The sequence below is a fragment of the Tasmannia lanceolata genome, unplaced genomic scaffold, assembly GCF_043159265.1.
Source record: "Tasmannia lanceolata isolate RefF3 unplaced genomic scaffold, GAP_Taslan_0.1 ptg000005l, whole genome shotgun sequence".
In the NCBI taxonomy this organism is placed as follows: Eukaryota; Viridiplantae; Streptophyta; class Magnoliopsida; order Canellales; family Winteraceae; genus Tasmannia; species Tasmannia lanceolata.
Window position 1 is genome coordinate 5,013,870 of NW_027518682.1, and position 19,737 is coordinate 5,033,606.

The 19,737-nt window shown below is 39.7% G+C and overlaps 2 protein-coding genes across 2 annotated transcripts; one reads left to right on the top strand and one right to left on the bottom strand.

Annotated features, from left to right (window-relative positions):
* Positions 1 to 764: 764 nt before the first annotated feature.
* Positions 765 to 3,115, top strand: LOC143876504 (putative purine permease 11). The gene is made up of 2 exons (XM_077378207.1): positions 765 to 942; positions 1,897 to 3,115. The coding sequence occupies exons 1-2, from the start codon at positions 906 to 908 to the stop codon at positions 2,985 to 2,987; spliced, it is 1,128 nt and encodes a 375-aa protein (XP_077234322.1). The 5' UTR covers positions 765 to 905; the 3' UTR covers positions 2,988 to 3,115.
* A 9,007-nt stretch (positions 3,116 to 12,122) lies between these two features.
* On the bottom strand, positions 12,123 to 13,652 carry LOC143876944 (uncharacterized). Its single transcript, XM_077378621.1, has one exon. It carries the CDS (start codon positions 13,650 to 13,652, stop codon positions 12,123 to 12,125), a length of 1,530 nt encoding a protein of 509 aa, XP_077234736.1.
* Positions 13,653 to 19,737: the final 6,085 nt, after the last annotated feature.

The window sequence follows — 19,737 nt, forward strand, 5'->3', positions numbered from 1 at the left end:
GATGGAACGCTTTAGGCTAGGTCCTTTAAACATGTCCCATACCATGTTGGGTCCCACCCAATCCCATACCTAGGCAGGCCCCCACTCAGGACCGTAACATTCCACCATGCTTCCGCATCCGCTGTCCTCGGCGGCCCCACTCTGTGACATTCACTATGACCTTTTTTTCCAAGTAGCCCTTTGTACAGGTCGCCCCTTCCGCGGTGGCCCACTTTGTGCCAACTTCAATAAGGCGGTTTCTCTCTGTTTTTTTACTAAGTAGCCATTTTCCACAAGTTGCCCCTTCTGTGACTCGAACACGGGATGTGGTGGCTGCTATCATACCAAATGTTAGATACTTAACCAAAACGTCGAAAGCCCCAAATATGATAGAATGCATTAGGCTGGGTCCTTTAAACCTGTCCCATACCAGGCTGGGTCCCAGCCAGTCCGATACCTAGGCGGCCCCCACTCAGGACCGTAACAGACATGTTAAAAAAACACGAGGACCTTCTCTAGTCAAAATAACATGCTTATCAGCGGTTTTTTTCTTACTATCTTTAGAGAGTGGCATATTAGAAAAAGACAAGGACTTTCTAGTTTTTCTTTGACAATTGAAACCATGGTGTGGGGATACCCTATGTCATTAAAAAAAAAATATGACACCATGTTGTCTGTTAGTGGAGAAGTCATGTTACTTTGAAAATCCTCAAACATATTTTCACCAAAATATAATAAAAGAATCAGCCCATTCAAAATAATAATAATAATAATAATAATAATAATAACAACAACAACAACAACAACAACAATAATAAAAGAATCAGATCTCGGACTTCTCTGGCCTCCCCTAAAAAATACAATAGAAAAATCACACCTTACTGTTATATCACCTAACAAAGGCTCTTCTTCCTCTCATCTTCTCCATGGGCGAGCTTCAAGAATTCCATCTTCAAATCAAAGGTTAGTTACTCGCCAACATCCCTCTTCTTATTACAATGAATAAAGAAAAGAAACTGGAACTGCATTCCCTTGTTTTGAAAAGGCACTCCTTCCTTTATTTTACACATGCTCTATTAGCTATAAAGATTTAGCCTATAGTACTCAAAGCCATTTTCACTTTCAGGTTTCACCTCTTTAACCATAAAAAAGAAATAAACAAGAATGAGGCTCTTTTGCTTGTTATGGTTATATCACAGCACTGCCCCTCTCCAATTTCTAAATGTAGTAAAGATAACTCATCCACTTCCATCATTTTTGTTGCAGTCCTTTTAATTATCATTTTCAACACTCTAACTGAAAGAACAATCTAATTATGATTTGATCATCTCGATCTCCGGGCTGATCCCCCGGTTTCTCATTCTTTTTAATCTAATTCTCTTTCTTTCTTTTTTGAAAAGGTAACAAATTTTATTCCATAAGTTGTCAATTACAGGGGAGAAGAGTTCCCGAGGGAGAGGTAAACAGACCCACTGTTAATCTAATTCTTTATCATTCAAAAAAAAAAATCCAACCGAAAGATGGAAGAAACAGACTGGGAGAAAAAGAAATTGGTTTTCATTGAATTTCACAGCTCTTGCTACCAATTTACTTCACAGTGTCTATAAACAGCAATACATCTATTTCAAATTAGCTTATGGCTTTCTTAGAAAATCCCTAAAACCTTTCTAATTCTCACCATATCATATTGAATTTAGATTTGAATATGGGAAACAAAATGACCACTCCCTTACTTGGTTAATGACACTTTTTTTAAAAATTTCACTTTCCTAATTGGATGTCGACAGCTTTTGGGGAATTTTAACAGCATGAACCAGTTGATTAGAAAAGTGTAAATCAAAGAATGGAATGCCAATTATCAAAACAAAGGCTCTCCCTATGACACTAATCTTTCTACTTGATCTTCCCCCCTCCAAGAAGTCCAAGCACCAAACTCATCCAAAGATGCAACTCCCATCAACCAACAACTACAGCCAAATCTCAGACACTCACAATGGTGGATCCTAGTGGCCCTTAACATTGCCTTTCTTATCTCCGGTCAATCCGCAGGCACTCTCCTCGGGAGATTCTACTACGACAAGGGTGGAAATAGCATATGGATGGCCACACTCGTCCAAACCGCAGGCTTCCCAATTCTCCTCCTCCCTCTCTTCCTTTTCCGCTCCCCCACCACATCAACTACAATCACCACCACTCCTTCTGTCACCACTCTCGCCTTCCTCTACGTCTCCCTTGGCCTACTCATGGCTGGAGACAATGTTATGTATTCATATGGCCTCTTGTACCTCCCTGTCTCTACATACTCACTTCTCTGCGCGACGCAATTGGCCTTTAACGCGTTCTTCTCCTACTACTTCAATTCCCAGAAGTTCACACCTCTCATACTCAATTCTGTAGTTCTCCTCTCCTTATCTGCCTCCCTCCTAGCCATCCAATCGGACTCTGCAGACCCCACCGGAGCCTCTACAGGAAAGCATGTGGCGGGATTCTTATTCACCTTAGGTGCATCAGCTACATACTCTCTATGGCTCTCACTCACACAGCTTTCCTTCCAAAAGGTTCTCAAGAAGGAGACCTTTTATGTGATCTTTGTAATGCAATTCTACACATCCGCCGTCGCCTCTTGTGCTTGTGTGGTGGGTCTTTTCGCCAGCCGCGAATGGAGGAGTTTGAAAGGTGAGATGGAGGGGTTTGAGAAGGGGAAGGTGTCTTATATAATGACCTTGGTATGGACTGCTGTGTCTTGGCAGGTTTGCACTGTTAGTTCTGTGGTACTAGTTTTTATGATTTCTTCTCTCTTTACTAATGTCATTAGCACATTGGCTTTGCCTGTTGTTCCTATTTTTGCTGTGATCTTTTTTCATGAAAAGATGGATGGCGTCAAAGTAGTGGCTATGTTGCTGGCTATTTGGGGATTTCTTTCTTACTTCTTTCAGCATTATCTTGATGGTTACAAGCCCAACACAACTAGAACTGATGTCAATGAAGTATCTGGTGCTTCTTCTTGAGATAGAAGTTGGTTGATAAGCATTGTTGTAAAAATGGAGTCTCAATTGAATTTAATAGAAAAGAAGAGATGCAAGCTTCTTATCTTGTTGATATATACAGTCATACTCTTCATTAACTTTTTCCTTCTTGTCATAGGTAAATGATATCTGATCCCTTTTTAGTAAACATATTCTGATTGGCTGTTGATAACTAAATTTGTTACAGCTTTTAACAACTAATTAAAGAAGGATAAAATAAAGAGGGGTGTCTTTTTCCTTTGTTATGTTGTATGGCTGACCTTTTACTTTTCTATGTCTTGCATTTCTTTTATAGACCGTTCAATCCCTTAGTGAAGTTAATTTTTTGGCCTATATAAAGTTCCAAGTCATGGATTTTTAGCACATCATTTTCCACCGCATGGCCATTAACTCTATGAGTTGTGTTAATCTGATCGAAGTTAGGGGTGCAACTCGGGTCAGGTTCAACCTGGGAAAAAGTCGGGTCATATTTGGATTGAGTTGTCCCAACCCGGGTTTGTTCAGGTCGGGTTCGGGTTGAGGGTTTGCGCAACCCGACCCAAGTGAAACCGGACTTTTTTATTATTATTTTTGTAAGCATAAAAACTCATGTGAACTCAAGTCCTGAGTCGGCTCAGTTGTCTTTCTATCGAGGGACCGCACATTAGAGCATTGATCCTAACCCTCTATAGATCATATGGTTAAGATCAACCTAAGGAAATGATTTTTGGGGCACAACCTATTTATGTTGTGTCCCATTTTATGGACGGTTTGGATCATCCTATTGTGTGGGCCGTACGGTATTGTTTGAAAAAGGGAAAATTGTTAAAAAAATGCAAACATTTGCCGAAATTGTCAATCAAAGGTAACTTTTGAAAAATTGTAAAAGAAGGGTTGTCCTGTACTTTTATAGAGCTGTTAGGACAAGAATACCCACCTTCATTTTCCCTCCACCCTTTACCTTCTTCTTCCCCAAGCTATCCCAAACGTGAGAAACTTCATGAAACTCCATTGAAGCTTGCCAATCCATACGTTAAAAACTCCATTGCCATTGCCATTGCCATTGCCATTTGAAAAGAAAAAAAAATCCATTGGTTCTCTTTAGTTTGATTTGGGTGCTCCGGTAGGTTCATTCTCCTCCATTTGCTTAGGTTTTAGATGTTCTTTTTATGTTTTTATGTTTTTATGTTTTTTGTGATTTTGTTTATTTTCATCCTATTTACAATGGTGTCTTTGTTTGGTTACCTGTATGTTTTGACCTCTCTCTCTCTCTCTCTCTCAATGGTTCAATGGTTATAAACATTATCAAAGATAGAGTACTCTAATTTGACACTAAGAACAACCAATTTATACAGTTTGAGCCATTATGTAGACATTAGAACCACAATTTAGTGGTTTCGAAGGTTGCAAAAGTGATAATGTGTGTATTAATAGTGGCTTGGGACAGTATGTATACAATTGAAACCATTATGTAGACCTCGGAACCACAATTTAGTGGTTTCGATTGATTAAATAGTGGTTCCAAGAGTATAAATTATGGTTCCAACAATGTAATTAGGGGTTCATACATTGTAATAGTATTTTATTGGTTCCAAAAGTGATCATAAGTGTATTAATAGTGGTTTAGGTATTCATAATCAGTATGCATACAATCAGAAACATTATGTAGACCTCGGAACCACAATTTATTGGTTTCGAAGGTTGCAAAAGTGATAATGTGTGTATTAATAGTAACTCAGGTACTCATAATCAGTATGTATACAATCGGAACCATTATTTAGACATCAGAACCACAATTTAGTGGTTTCGATTGATTAAATAGTGGTTCCAAGAGTGTAAATAGGGGTTGTAATAGTATTTCAGTAGTTCCAAAAGTGATTATAAGTGTATTAATAGTGGTTTAGGTACTCATAATCAGTATGTATACAATCAGATGTAAACCTCGGAACCACAATTTAGTGATTTCAATTGATTAAATAGTGGTTCCAAGTGTGTAAATAAGGGTTGTAATAGTATTTTATTGGTTTCAAAAGTGATCATAAGTGTATTAATAGTGGTTTAGGTACTCATAATCAATATGTATACAATCGGAACCACAATTTAGTGGTTTCGATTGATTAAATAGTGGTTCCAAGAGTCTAAATTATGGTTCCAAGTGTATAAATAGCGGTTTCGATTGTTTTAGACTTTTATTTAGATTTGAACAGCTTTTACAATAATACTTATGCTGCTATGCAGTGCAATTATCAAACCATGGTGGTGTAGAAATCAACTTCGTGTGTGTGTGTATGAATGTATATGTATTCTCTAGATACTTAACTTTCACTCTCTCTCTCAATAAAGTATACTCTGCATATTTATATACATTATAATGAAATGACATGTACCCTTCCTTGATCTGATAATGGCATTCCTTACCGTAACTTGCGTTTGACTATTGTGATGTCATAGGCTGTTATAATTCCCTGCTATCTACAACCAATCAAAAAAGTGCTTGATAAGGTATTGAGTCTCATTATCATGACCGAGAGGAAATATTATTTCTCACGTGTATACAAATAAAGTGTACATGATGCGATGAGAAAGTATTGTCCATGTATAAGTGGGCATTCGTGCCTCTCCCTCTTCTATAGAAAGAAAGAGAAAGAGAGAGTGTGGATACATGTAAAATCGTAGATTTAATAGGCTAAAACTTAGATTTTATGAGTTTTTATATGGTGTCAGCCCTTATAGTACCATGTTTTTCACAAAGTACTGTACAGACAACATCATAGGATGATCCAAACCGTCCATGTGATGGAACTCAACGTAAATAGGTTGTGGCACAAGAATAATTTATGTAGGATGATCCTAGCCCTCCGATAAACATAGGTTTCCATATTATGCAGTTCCTCTATAGATCAGAGGGTTGGGATCATCCTACATAAATGATATTTTGGACACAACTTATTTACGTTATGGCCCATCACATGGACAGCTTGGATCATCCTATAGTGTTGTCCGTACAGTACTTTGTGGAAGATATGGTACTATAAGGGCTTACACCATATAAAAACTCAGATTTTATAAGATAAAACCTGGACTCTATAAGATAAAATTTGAATTTTACAATCCTGTAAATGTACTTAATCTAGGTTTTAGCTTGGGTAGGTGAAAAGTCCTTCAATGGAGTTTTTTACGTTTGGATGGCTTGGGCTTTGGGGAAGAAAAAGGTAAAAGGTGAAAAGGGGTAGGTGAAAAGTGCATGGGATCAGAGCTAAAAGGTGGAGGGAAAAGCAAGAGGGTATTCTTGTCCTAAAAGCACTATAAAAGTGCCTGACAACCCCTTTTTTACAATTTTACAACTCTACCCTTGATTGACAATTTAAGCAAATGTTTGTATATTTTTAACAATTTTCCCTTTGAAAAATAATGGACTATAAAATGTTTGCATATTTTTAACAATCTTCCCTTTGAAAAATAATGGACTATAAGGCCTTTCATCATATAAAAACTTTTGATAGCTGTTGGCTTTCCATTCTCCATGGCAAGTGACACCCACGTACCAATTTTTAGGTCCCATACCCTTTTTTTGCCTTTACCAGATTGGTCGTGTCCTCACAGTATGTCAACTTCAAATACTATATTTTAGCTCCTTAAAATGAGCGTAAAAACAAAATTTACACTAAAAAATGAGAATAAAATTTGTTTTAGGCCACTTCCAAAACGGGATTTCCAAGTGAACGCACTCCCTTTCCAGAGGATGATCCTAGCCCTCCAATCTACAGAAGAACTGCATATTATGGAAACTTTATGAGTGTTGGGATCATTCTATGGAAATGATTTTTGGGGCACAACGTATTTATGTTGTGGCCCAACAAATGAATGGTCTGGATCATCTTATGGTCTAAGCCGTACAATACTTTTTGAAAAAAATACTAGACCACATGGGCTTATTCTATATAAGGACTCTTTTTGCACTGTCATACCTTTTCTTTCCAAGAAATTTTTTTATTGGAAAACCCTTTACACGGAGAATGTTTAATGGAATTTTTTCTATGGTAAATTTTTTTATACTTAATGCATAGCATGAGTAGGGTCCATCATTTTACAACACATGTTTTGATAAGGTGAGGCCTATCACTTTACACCTGTACATAGCATGGGTAGGGCTCACCATTTTACATCTAATGTTTCGTTTTTTTAGGACCCACCATCTTCAACCATACCCATGCATATGCTCGAGCCCACCATTTTATTACCTTGAGTGGACCCCTCATCTCCACCCATGTTTTGATAGTGGGTCCACCAACTTCTGCCAAACTCATATATAAGGTGGGCCCACCATTTTACCTCATCTCCACCCAAGCTCATGTATAAGGTGGGCCCACTATTTTACACTTCATTTTTTATGGGTAGGGCCCATTATTTTATACCCATGCATAGCATGGGCCAAGAATGCTAGTATTTATATAAACTTTTTTGGTTGGTTATGTAAACCAATGTTCACGGAAGCTTCCTAGTTGGGAAGAAGGTTCACTTTCGAAAGTTAAATTCTTCTTCCTTCCAAAATTTAGTGAAAGGGTTGTTAATGGAAGCTTCCTATGGTTTGAATATTAATGGCATTTTTGATATTTTAAATTGAATAGAGAAAAAAAAGGAGAAAAAGGGAAAAAATAGAGAGGAGATTGAGGTTAAGTTTCAGCTTTTGAATCTCAATTAATTGAATATCCTACTCAAAGCATTCTTCCTAGATATTCTATATGAAAGCTTCTTCAATTTGGACTTATTGCCATTGATCTGATGATCCTCATATGTCGCAATCAACATACATGTGATTAGAAAAATTAATCATCAATTAAAGAAACAATGAAAGAGAGAGTTGCAGTGACCCTCACGTAATGTAAGTGTTGTTGCCAATGAAAGTGTTACGTATACGTAAAGAGAGGAGTGCCAATATAAAAAAACGAGCATAGGGATCATTTCTGTGAGTTGGAAGGGCCACATATCTTTAGGCCAAAATAAAGACTAACCTTTTTTTTGTTTTTTGATTAGTAATAAAGACAACTTTTTGATAAGAAAGACATTATCATGCCAGGTATTATTTCATATTGTCTATGATTTTCTTGTCATTATATAGTTAAATTATCTGACAAAGGTGCACAAGAGTCTCTTTGGTATCTGATCCCACCGTGGACTCTGAAAAAAGTTGGCCGTTGTTGGATCAAAAATCATAGTCAAAGGTGTTGCTGCAACAATGTGCCGACCACCACATGGAAACTATATGATATACATATACGTGGGGAAATGATATATTGTCCCTTTTTAAACTTTGGAGAGCCCCGCCGTCTTTTGGTTGCTAGTAAAAAACAAAAATCCAAGGTAACATCAGCTTTACCTTGGAAGTCTCCCATATAATTTTTTAGGGAATTGTGCTCTCTCTTCTCTCACTCTCAACTCATAATGACACCATTGTCTAATAAATGCTTGTCTCCTCCCTTTTTTCACAAAAATTCAATAGAATTTGTTTTTTTCCTAGCAACCAAACGAATACACTAGAGGAGGCTGTCCAAACTAATAAAAAGGAGGAATATATCAGTTACGTATACATGCACACATGGTTGTTACTCAAAAAACAATTGCTTTCCCTTTCTAATACTTTCCCAACTCCCAAGGACATTTTGGATTCCTAAACAAAACCCAACAAAATGATATAATAACTCCCATTATATCTCTAGAGATTTTATATGATGTGTGCGCGTGAAGTCCAATATTTTTTAGAAGGGCCACAACGTAAATAAATGGTACACAACGGTAAATAGGTCTAAACCGTTCATTAATTGATGTGCGCGCGTGATGTGTCCAAATACGTAGGATGGTCCAAACCGTCGATTTGATGGGCAGCAATGAAAATAGGCTGTACACTCTAAAATAGAACTTTACATTACATAAACCTAGACAGATTGGAGAGTTAGAATCATCTTACGGGGATGATTTATGGTGTACAGACTATTTACATTGCGGCCCATCAAATCAATGGTTTGGGTCATCCTAAGAAGTGGCCCCACCGTAATTTCTGGAAAATACGGAACTTCATGTTGGTAATAGGGACTACCAAATGAAGAATTTGGATGACACTAGGGCACGTTTGGTTTCCATGAATTTGTTTTGGTAGCTTACACAAACGTTACGAAGGGTGGTATTGGAATTTTTTTCCTAGAATACGAGAGGGACTCAGTGAGGAGAAGGCAAAAAAAGACTGAAAAACCTGGAAACAAAAACTCTACTCAACACACGATTTACTTATTCCTTGGTTTCTAGCCACTTCTCACTCCCTAATCAACCGTGCCCTCTCAAGTCTCTCCCTCTCGCACCTGCCCTACCCTCTCTCACCACTTGGAGAAACTAACTTATCATGAAAAAAAATTCTTGGTTGCCGCAAGTGGTGAGAGAGGGTAGGGCAGGTGGGAGAGGCAAAGACTTGAGAGGGCACGATTGAGTAGCAGTGGCTAAAAACCAAGGAAAAAGTCACATATTTTGAGTACAGTTTTTTGTTTCCTAATTTTTTAAGGCTTTTCTTATGCTCTCCTCACTGAGTCCCTCGTATTCTAGGAAAACAAATCCGTCTCCCACCCTTCCTCCCCTTTGTGTAAGCTAGTATTCCAGGAAAACAAATTCATGGTAGCCAAATGTGCCCTAAAGTCTTGTTTGTTTTGGATTTTGCATGAGAATTGATATTTTGTCCAAAATTGAATATGAAACTCAAAATCACATTTAATTTTGAGTATGGCACTCGGTTCTGGGTTCAAAATTGATTCTCAAAATCCAAAACAAACAGAGCCTAAAGGCATGTTTGGCAACATAAAAAAATATTCCATTGAATATTAACAGGGCCAGTTGTGAGACATGGGCGGAGAGGGAGACTTGAGAAGGTGAGAGCAACGAAAGCATAAAAAGCCTGTATAAAACAGGAAAAAAAAACCCAGTTTAAAATAGTGTAATTTTTTTTTTCACCGGTTTTTAGGGATTTCTCAGTGCCCTTTTCATGGTTGCAACTTGCAACAAGCCCTGAGGCTAGTGCCATATGTAAGGTAGGCTTCTTTTGCACTACGAAGCCTACCTTTGCACATAGGTGCAAGTATTTAAAAAAATACAGTAGGACCCATATGATTCGATAATCCTAACCCTCTGATCTATGGGGTTTTATAATGGTTTGTACCTCAATAGATCAGAGGATCGATCAGGATCATGGAGATGATTTTCAGAGCACGTCCTATCTAAGTCGAAGCCCAACAAACAAATGGTTTGAATTGTCGAACCACGTGGGCCCGACCTAGCTAAGTGGAAGCCCAACAAATAAATGGTTTGGATTGTCGAACCATATGGGCCCCTCTATGTTTTAAAAAATACTTGCATCCAGATGTTGACATCATACATAAAGATCATATTAATGCTTCTCATATGAGCTCTTACCCAACCAGTTCTCAAAAAACATAAAAAAATTAATTAAAAAAAGAGCTCTTACACTGACTTTAAACACCCGCAAGTCGCAACATAAAAGTACAAGTGGGCTCCAGATATTAGGTGATCGAAACTGTTCATCTGCTGGACCCTACAATGGATGAGTAATGGATTAAAATTCACCTACATAAGCGAGAGAAAAGTACGGAATGTGGGCACATGTTTCGAGGAATTACAGATTTGGGGCACCTTTTAAAACAAGAATGAAACACGGGATAATCTCCAAAATTGGGTGATAAAAAGACCCCGACACTCTTCTGACATCGATAGAATCCTCATTTTTCATTACTGCCTATTAAATTGGAGCTCTTCACGAGAATTCTTTTGGTTCGTTTGAATGTGTATTTGAACCGATAGAATCTTGGGTTCGTTTCTATCTTGGCCGTCGAAAATAACTAGAGACGGATGGATGCTTGACACGTTTTGGAAAACTTTTTGGAACGCTGACGTTATTGAATACTTTTTGGAATGTTGAAGTTATCTTTTCTCACTTTTCTTTTGGCTTAGAACGGTAACGTTATTGAATACGTCTCTTTTGGCTTAGAATCTTCTCCCGTCTCTTTTGGTCCTCGTTATTTACGCCGGCGTACCCCATTATTTACGCCTGCGTACCCATGAATTCAGCCAGCTTACACCCTATTTCCGCCAGCGTACCCATGAATTCCGCATGCGTACCCATGAATTATTTTTCCCTTCTCTTTTGGTCATCATTATTTACGCTGGCGTACCCCATTATTTACGCCGGCGCACACCCTATTTCCGCTTACACTCTATTTTCGCCGGTGTACCCATGAATTCTTTTTTCCTTCTCTTTTGGTCTTCATTATTTACGCCGGCATACCCCATTATTTACGCCGGCGTACCCATGAATTTCACCGGCGTACACCCTATTTCCACAGGCGTACCCCTTAATATTCCGGTGGCGTACTCAAGAATCTGGCGGCGTTCTCAGCCAAAAGAGACGCAAGCAATAATAAAGTACTCAATAACGTCACCGTTCTTAACCAAAAGAGACGTATTCAATAACGTTACCGTTATAAGGCAAAAGAGAAGTGATGACCAAAAGAGAAGTGAAAAGATTCTAAGCCAAAAGAGACGCAATAACGTTACCGTTCTAAGCCAAAAGAGAAGTGAGAAAAGATAATGATTGACTTTGGGTTGTCAACGTTCCAAAAAGTTTTCCAACACGTGTCAAGCATCCATCCGTCTCTAGTTATTTCAGACAGCCAAGATAGAAACGAACCCAAGGTTCTGTCGGTTCAAATACACATTCAGACGAACCAAAAGAAGACTCGTGAAACGTGCTAATTTAATGGCAACAATGAAAAAGGAAGCTGAATGACGCGTCAGTTGATGTCAGAAGGGTATCAGGGTCTTTTTCCACCCGATTTTGAAGAATAGCCCGTGTTTCATTCTTGTTTTAAAATGTGCTCGTAATCCTTAATTCCTCGAAGCATGTGCCCATATTCCGTACTTTTCTGTCACAGTAAATACGTTTCCCTGTTTTTTCATTTGTTTATTCAACTCAATTATACGATGCAACTTGTGCGAACCAATGAAACAATTATTTCCTTTTTTTTTTATTGGTAATTTGGGGTTAGGCAGACCCCCACCAGAATTTATTCAAAAGAAAAATGATTACATACGGTTATAAATGGCTCCAGAGGAGTCTTCCAGAAGGATTACATTCAATTCATGAGGAATAACAGAAGGGGGGATTGGAAGACCCTTACAAGGGCAAGAGATCTTAGATAAGAAATCAGCAGCCATGTTTCCTTCTCGCCAAATATGAGTAATAGACCAGTTGTCAAAACCAGAAAGGCGCTTCGCAAGATGTTCAAGATCAGGCATTTTCTTCCAAGGACATGGAGAGGAGTTTTGGACCACTTTGACAGCTGTCAAGGAATCTGATTCTATCCAAAGATTTTTTATGTTCATAGATTCAGCAAGGAGAACGCCGTTGATTATAGCATCAATCTCGAGAAGATGAATGGGAGCTGGAGCACAATTCAGTGAGAACATAGCAGAAGACAGGCCCAGGTCGTTCCTGAGGATGCCCCCAATTTCTCCATCGCCACCAGTTAAAGATGCATCTGTGTTTAGCTTGCTGAACAGAGAAGAAGGGGGGATCCATGAGCAAGTCTGTGGAGATGCTGAATTATGGAAAAGAGGGATGTTCCATATGCGAGTAATTCTAACATTTTCATCGGATAAAGAATCATCAAGTTTGAGAAACAGAATTCTGTCTCTCGCTGCGGAGAGGATTGATTTCAGAATGTAATGCTTGTGCTTCTTCTGATTTTCATGCACTCTTCGGTTCCTTTCGAGCCAGATGAAGTGGATTGAAGCTGTGAATAGGATTCGGGCGAGGGTTGCAGTTTGGCCTTTCATTTTGAATTTGCCTCTGATCCAATCTTCCTCCTCACCGATGGATTTTTTTTGCTTCTTCCGATTGGAGATGCGCCATAGAATTTGCTGCCAGATCCAGGCGGAGTAGCTGCACGAAAAGAAAAGGTGATTGTGGGACTCAGAATCCACATTACAAAGAGAGCAGAGAGTATCTCTCAAAGGACCTTGGAAGGAAAGCCTATCTCTAGTGCTAAGCTTCCCTTGGATGGCTAACCAAGAGGTAGTACTGAACTTGGGAATATGCCCAGGGAACCAAATAGACGAGGACCAATTTTGATGATGGTTTTTGGTTCTTATGGTGTTCCAAGCACTGGAGAGGGAAAAGAGCCCATTTGAGTCAGGTTTCCAAATAACTTTGGAAGGCAGCTTTGAAGTGAGGAGGGCGGAATCAGTGAGAGCTTTAAGCTCAGAGAAGTGAGGTAAGAGTTGGATCATATTCCACCACCCCTTCTCAAAGGTCTCCTGGATGGTGGCATTTGGAGGAATGAAATTTATTATGGAGCCAAAGGAGGGTTGGGAAGAAATAGGGACATTTGGGAGCCAAGGATAGGACCAGAATTTCAGATTAGAGGTTGGACTAACAAGGTAGCAGGTGTGAGGCATTGCAAGGGATCGAGCTTTGATAATACTCCGGGCGGCCCAGGAGGGGCTGCAAGGTATCGGCAAGCTCCAGATGCTCCTGTTCCTGATGTGTTTGAGATTGAACCATTTCACCCAAGGAGTACTTTTCCTAATCAAAATGTTCCACAATTGTTTCATTTGAGCGGCTTTGTTGAGGTCGAATAGGCTCCTGATTCCCAAACCCCCCTCTTTCTTAGGTTTACAAATTGCATCCCAAGAGATATTGTGGTAATTTTTCTTCCCACTTCCTCCCGACCAAAAGAAATCCCTGAGAATTTTCTCAATTTTCTCCACAGTATTTGAGGAATGTGAAACGCAGCCGACCAGAAAACCTGGTAGGAGGTGAGAATCGATCTTATCAGCTCAGCTCTCCCAGCTCTAGATAGGGTGTTATTGGACCAAGAGGATATTCTGCATCTGACTTTGTCAATGATTGGCTGACAGTCAAGAGAGGTAAGTCTAGAGGTTATGAGGGGGAGCCCAAGGAATTTGATGGGGAAGGATCCCTCACCAATCTTTAGGATATTGCAAATGGCTCTCTTGGAATTTCTTTCAACACCTGAGAAGAATATTTCACTCTTAGCAGGATTAAAATCGAGCCCAGAGCATTCCTTGAAGAGATTTAGGCAGTTTATGATTCCGGAAGCAACAGAGGGGGAGGGATTTGCAAAGATCATAACATCATCTGCGAAGAAAGTGTGGGAGATAGAGAGATCTTTGCGACAAAAGGGGGTAGAAATTTCGCCTGAGGAAAGGGAAGAATGGAGGAGACAAGATAGCATTTCCATTACAAAACAGAAGAGAAGGGGGGAGAGAGGATCACCTTGACAAAGCCCATTTGACGATTTGAAAAAACCATGGGGGACTCCATTTATGAGGATAGAAAAGGAAGGGGGTAGTGATGCATTGGGAAAGCCAATTACACCAAGTGTCTGGAAGCCCAATTTTTCTAAGAAATATTATCATGGAGGAGTGTTTTACACTATCAAAAGCTTTCAATAGGTCCATTTTGATACACATAGCCTTGAGGGAGTTGGGTTTATGGAAGTTGTGACAAAGATCATGGGTCAAAAGAATATTGTCTTGAATTATTCTTCCTCTGATGAAAGCTGATTGGAATGGGCTGATCAAAGAGTCCATGAGGGGTTTAAGCCTGTTTGCCATTAGCTTTGTGATTGTTTTGTAGATATAATTGCAAAGGGAAATGGGCCTGTATTTTTCAGGGGAGGAGGCATCAGGGCATTTGGGAATCAAAGCAATAAAAGTATGGTTCATTTCAGGGAGTAGCCTACCTTTTGAGAAGAAGGAGAGGATTGCTTTGGTTATATCATCTTTCACCAGGTACCAGAAGGCCTTGAAAAAATCCCCATTGAATCCATCAGGGCCAGTGGCTTTGTTTCCATCAGAAGAGAAAATAGTTTTCTTGATTTCCTCTTCAGTGAAAGGCAATTGGAGGATATCGATCTCGTCATGAGAGAGGGAGAGCATCGGGTCAGGAACAGAACAGGGATCATCAGATGGATTCTGTCTTTCAGAGTTGAGAAGCTTTGAGAAAAAGGAGACCATGGTGTTGGAAATGATTTCAGGGTCAGATGAGAATGAACCATCAGGGGTAGAGGTACCTTGAATGCTGTTTTGGTTCCTACGAGCCATCATCGCTGAGTGAAAAAAAGCAGAATTTGAGTCGCCAAGATTTAGCCACTGGTTTCTGGACTTCTGTTTGAAGAAGATTTCTTCCTTTCTTGCCATTTTGATATAAGAATCCTTTATAGACTCTTCAGAGTTTCTCAAGATCCTATCTGCAGGGTTAAGGGCGATTTGGCTCTGAATTGTGTCTAGCTGTTGGCGGATGAGAGGAGCTTGAATGTCGATTCTGCCAAACACGTTTGTATTCCAGACCTTTAAAGCCTTTTTTACTTCTTTGAGTTTCTGGGTAATTTGATAGAGGTTGGATCCTTTAACCTCTGTGAGCCAAGCTCTTTCAACAATTTCGAAAACTGATGTTTCTTCTAGCGACATTGATTGGAAGTGAAAGGGTTTCCTGTTATTCAGAGCGGGGTTATCAAATTGAATTATCAAAGGAGAGTGATCAGAGAAGCCATGGTGGTGATAAGTGTTGAACGATCTGGGGAAGTTTAGAAGCCATTCCATGTTTACAAGGGCTCTATCTAACCTCCGGAGCTTCCAATCTCCAGTTCTTGAACTATTGTTCCATGAGAGGGTTTGACCATGGGATCTGAGATCAGAAAGAGAGCAAGAGTCGATCCAGTTGTTGAATTCTTCCATATCAGTAGCAACTGGATTAGCACCCCCCATCCTTTCATCAGCATATCTAGTGATGTTGAAGTCGCCAATGACGATCCAAGGAAGGGTTATGCCAGGGAGATGACAGAAAGTTGGTTCCAAAGGGGGCGCCTATCAATGCCTCTGTTTCTGGCATAGACACTAGTGAGGTTGAAAGAAATTTGGGTTTGGAGAAATCTGACTTCACAATGGATGAATTGGTCAGATGAAAGATGAGGGTGAACCTGCAGTAGGAGTGGGTTCCAGATCAGCCAGATTCTGCCTTGATCAGAGAAGTTGAAGTTAGAAATGTAATCCCAAGGGCCACATATTTCATGGATGTATTTGAGCATTTTCTGCTGGGGAGCATGGGTTTCAAGGATACTAAAAAGGGGAAGGTTATGTTTACTAATGAGATCTCGTACTTCCTTTCTTTTTGTGCTGGTACCAAGACCTCTTATATTCCAGACACCAAAGTTTAACATGATGGAGATGGGAGGGTGTGGACCCTGATCCGAGGACGGTGAGGGAACGGGTCCCTAACACCCTCCTCTGGATCATCCACAACGTGAAGGAGAGCTCTGCTAGGGAACTCTCGAAACTATTGCCACCCTCACAGCATAGCATGAGTGGCGCTATAAAAAGAAAGAGATACATCCTGATCCGGAGCCAGGGCTCGAAACCAAGATATATCTAAAAATAACTCAGAGTCGCCATCCATGGACACGCCATGGAACCAAAACAAATGCTCTGTTTGCAATGGATAACCAGAGATACAAAAGGTCCGTGCCTGATGACGAATGAAGAAGGTCCGAAGAGCGCCCCCAATTCACCCGAGTGCGGACACTTGGTCTCTTATGCCATTTATTATTAACCTCGAAGAGTTTTGGGCAAAAATCATGTGAAATGGGAACAATCCTCTGGAGTCATCTATCTAAGCATGCATTTCCTGAGAATAGAAATAATAAGCACACAAAAAAATAAACGAAAGAGGTGCCACCTAAATATTGCTAGATTATGAGTGACATACCTAACTGGTGTCTAAGTTCTGATGGACAAACACATGCAAGCTACAGTTAAAGGTATAGGATCAGTACAAGAAAGTAAGAGAACATAATAAAACACACAACATAACAAATCCTAAGACTCTAAATGATTTAGCCCGAGTCCTCGGATGGCCTGGTATTCATCCAAAGAAGCCTACGTATCCCCGCCTCCACGAGAATCAAGGCAACGTAGTTCTTCGCGCCTATTCTAAGCTATGATGCCTAAGACACCTAGACCTCTATCTTAGACTTGATCTAAAAGACCAGACTAGTTATTAAAGCTTCTTGAACGATTATTTAAATTCCAGTGAATTGTAGATTTTAGGACACCCTATATGCCCTAACTAAATGCAGGTTAGCCCTAAGCTAATGCAGGTGGTTCCTACAACCTATGTGTAACTAGGCTGTATGTCCTAAGGAAAACAATGGGATCACCAACGCATCTTAGACCTAGTCATCAGTCGGCGATGTGAATCGCCAACCGACCGGACGGAGGCGCTCCTAGCTAGGACAAACTCCTAACTCTAACACAAATACACAAATGCACAACAAGCACACAACAAAAGACAAACTCCTAACTCTAAAACTCTCTATCTAGGACAAACTCCTAACTATAGAGGAAGATCTTTGGAAAACAAGGTTTTCAAAGGTTTTTGAAAGATTTTCAAAGTTTATTCACAAAAGTTTGGCTGGACTTGGGATAAAGATCCCAAGCTGCACTGCGTACCTCGTGAGAGAGGATCAAGCCAATGTAGTTCGAAAATCGAACTTTCCTAATACGCTTCTAAAAGAAACACTCAACACTTTAGATGATTTTGATTTTTTCTGGTTTTCAAATGTTTTTTGATGTTTTTATATTTTGGTGATTAAAAGTGTGTTAACACCCTTCAGCTACAGGGGATCCGATAGAAGAGCCTCCTTACCCACCATATCGCGGTAGAGTAATTAGAGGGAAACGGGATCCCTAAAGCCTAAGGGGAGAGAAATCAAAATAGGGGGGACTAAAATCCCAAAGAAAGAGCAATCTCGAAGATACGAGAACAAAACTAACGGGCCCTAATCAATCTCTAAAGGAGACAATATCTAACCCGCGAGGGAAAACCCTAAACAAACGATAGATGAAAAGCTTCTAACCCTAAGGGTAGACTTCTAAACAAAAGGGACAGACGAAAACTCTATAAGAAGAACTACTAAATCGATAGAATCCCGAAACTCGAAAAGGATCCCGAGGAACGTGCAAAGAATACTCCCGAAAATAAAGGAAATCCCTCAAACACTGCGAACACCCTAAGACGGAAAAAATTATAAGAAGAGCAAGGGGTTGGCTCAAGAAATATTTCGTCATCGCCATAACCGACTGAAATTTTCCGAAATCAATGACAGTACCAAACATTGGAGATAAACCTGAACTCCGATGAGAACCCCAAAGACATGCGACTCAACCAACTATGACAACTATGCGACTCGCTGATTTCATATAAAGCCTTTCCCAAAACCCAAAGCGAAGAAAGTGGTGTGTGGATTCAACCAAAATGAAATAAATGTTCAAAAACACAGATAGCTTGAATTCAATTATAAACTGAAAATCTCAACGGCATTACAACTATCTAAAACACACCTGAATTCACATGAACTGCAGAGAAACATGTCCAAACATATGAAGAGATGAAATCCCAATTGCTTTGTAGATACCATATTTTACTAACATGTCATGGAATTATCACTTCCTACTAATGATCGTTATGCAATCCCGACCCTGATTACTCCAAGAAAAACAAAACCCAATAGAAGGCAAAGAACCAATAATCATTGCATTCCTTATACTACGCCAGAAATATGTATCATATCTGTAACCTCAAAAGTTCATCTTCTTGGGTACTAAACAAAAGAAATAAGCAATAATAAGAATGGGCAATGAATGTTAAGAGCAATGTCCTATCCGAATTTTATTTGATCATAGCAGCAAGGTCCAACCTCAAAACAGATTATACAATAGTCATTAGAATGGTCATGACACAATTTTCTAAGTGTTTGAACATAAACCACTAATCAGAGGAAGAGAATCAATTTCTTGAAAGCTTAGGATGAAAAAACAATGAAGAATACAAAGATCTTCTTATAGGCACTTGATCAAACAGATTATGGGCCTATGTAAGCACAAATCAGACACCAAGACCGTAACTGCATAGCACAGTGCTGAGATCATAAGGAAGTACGAGAAACAGAATATTGACAAAGAATGGAAGGAAGAGAATGAGAAAATTATTTGGGATTATAGACCTGTGTGTTCGAATTCTTGTTTCTTCTTCTTCTTTTTCTTCTAGCACTCTGTAAATCCTTTCGATGGAAATGGGTTGATGAAGAACGGCGATGATCAGCATTGGTACTCGCAAACCCTCTTCATTTTCCTCTTTTCCTCCTCCTTTCTTACCCTTAAACACTAAAAATGAGAGAGAGATGAGGGTTTTAGCTAGGGAAAATGGTGATGAGGAAAAATATGGGCGGCTCCGTTGGGATGTGGTGGTGGCTGAGAGAGTCGAGGTCGGGATCGACCGACGAGATGGCCGGAATTTGGAGGCAAGGGTGGATGCGGTAGTAGAAGAAGGGTGGTCGGAGGTGGAGATTTGGTTGGGTAATGTGGTCGGTGGAAAATGGAGGTGGGTGAGGTGGAGGTAGCAGCAGATCTTAGGGGAAAATGAAAGGGGTTTGGGGTTTTGGATTTTTGCAGAGAAGAGGAGATGGGTTTGGGAGTGGTGATTTCTCACTGAAGAAGACAAGGATCAGAGGTGGTGGTGGCTGGAATTTGGTGGTGGGGATGTGGCAGAAATGGAGAAAATGAAGTGGGTTTGGGTGATAAAAAAAAGAAAAATAAAAGAAAATGGTGGAAATAGGGC

Coding starts and splice junctions, on each gene's coding strand:
- LOC143876944 (XM_077378621.1), bottom strand. CDS start 13,652: ATGAAACAATTGTGGAACATTTTGATTAGGAAAAGTACTCCTTGGGTG.
- LOC143876504 (XM_077378207.1), top strand. CDS start 906: ATGGGCGAGCTTCAAGAATTCCATCTTCAAATCAAAG. Junction 943..1,896: donor ATTCCATCTTCAAATCAAAG/GTTAGTTACTCG, acceptor CCCCCCTCCAAG/AAGTCCAAGCACCAAACTCA.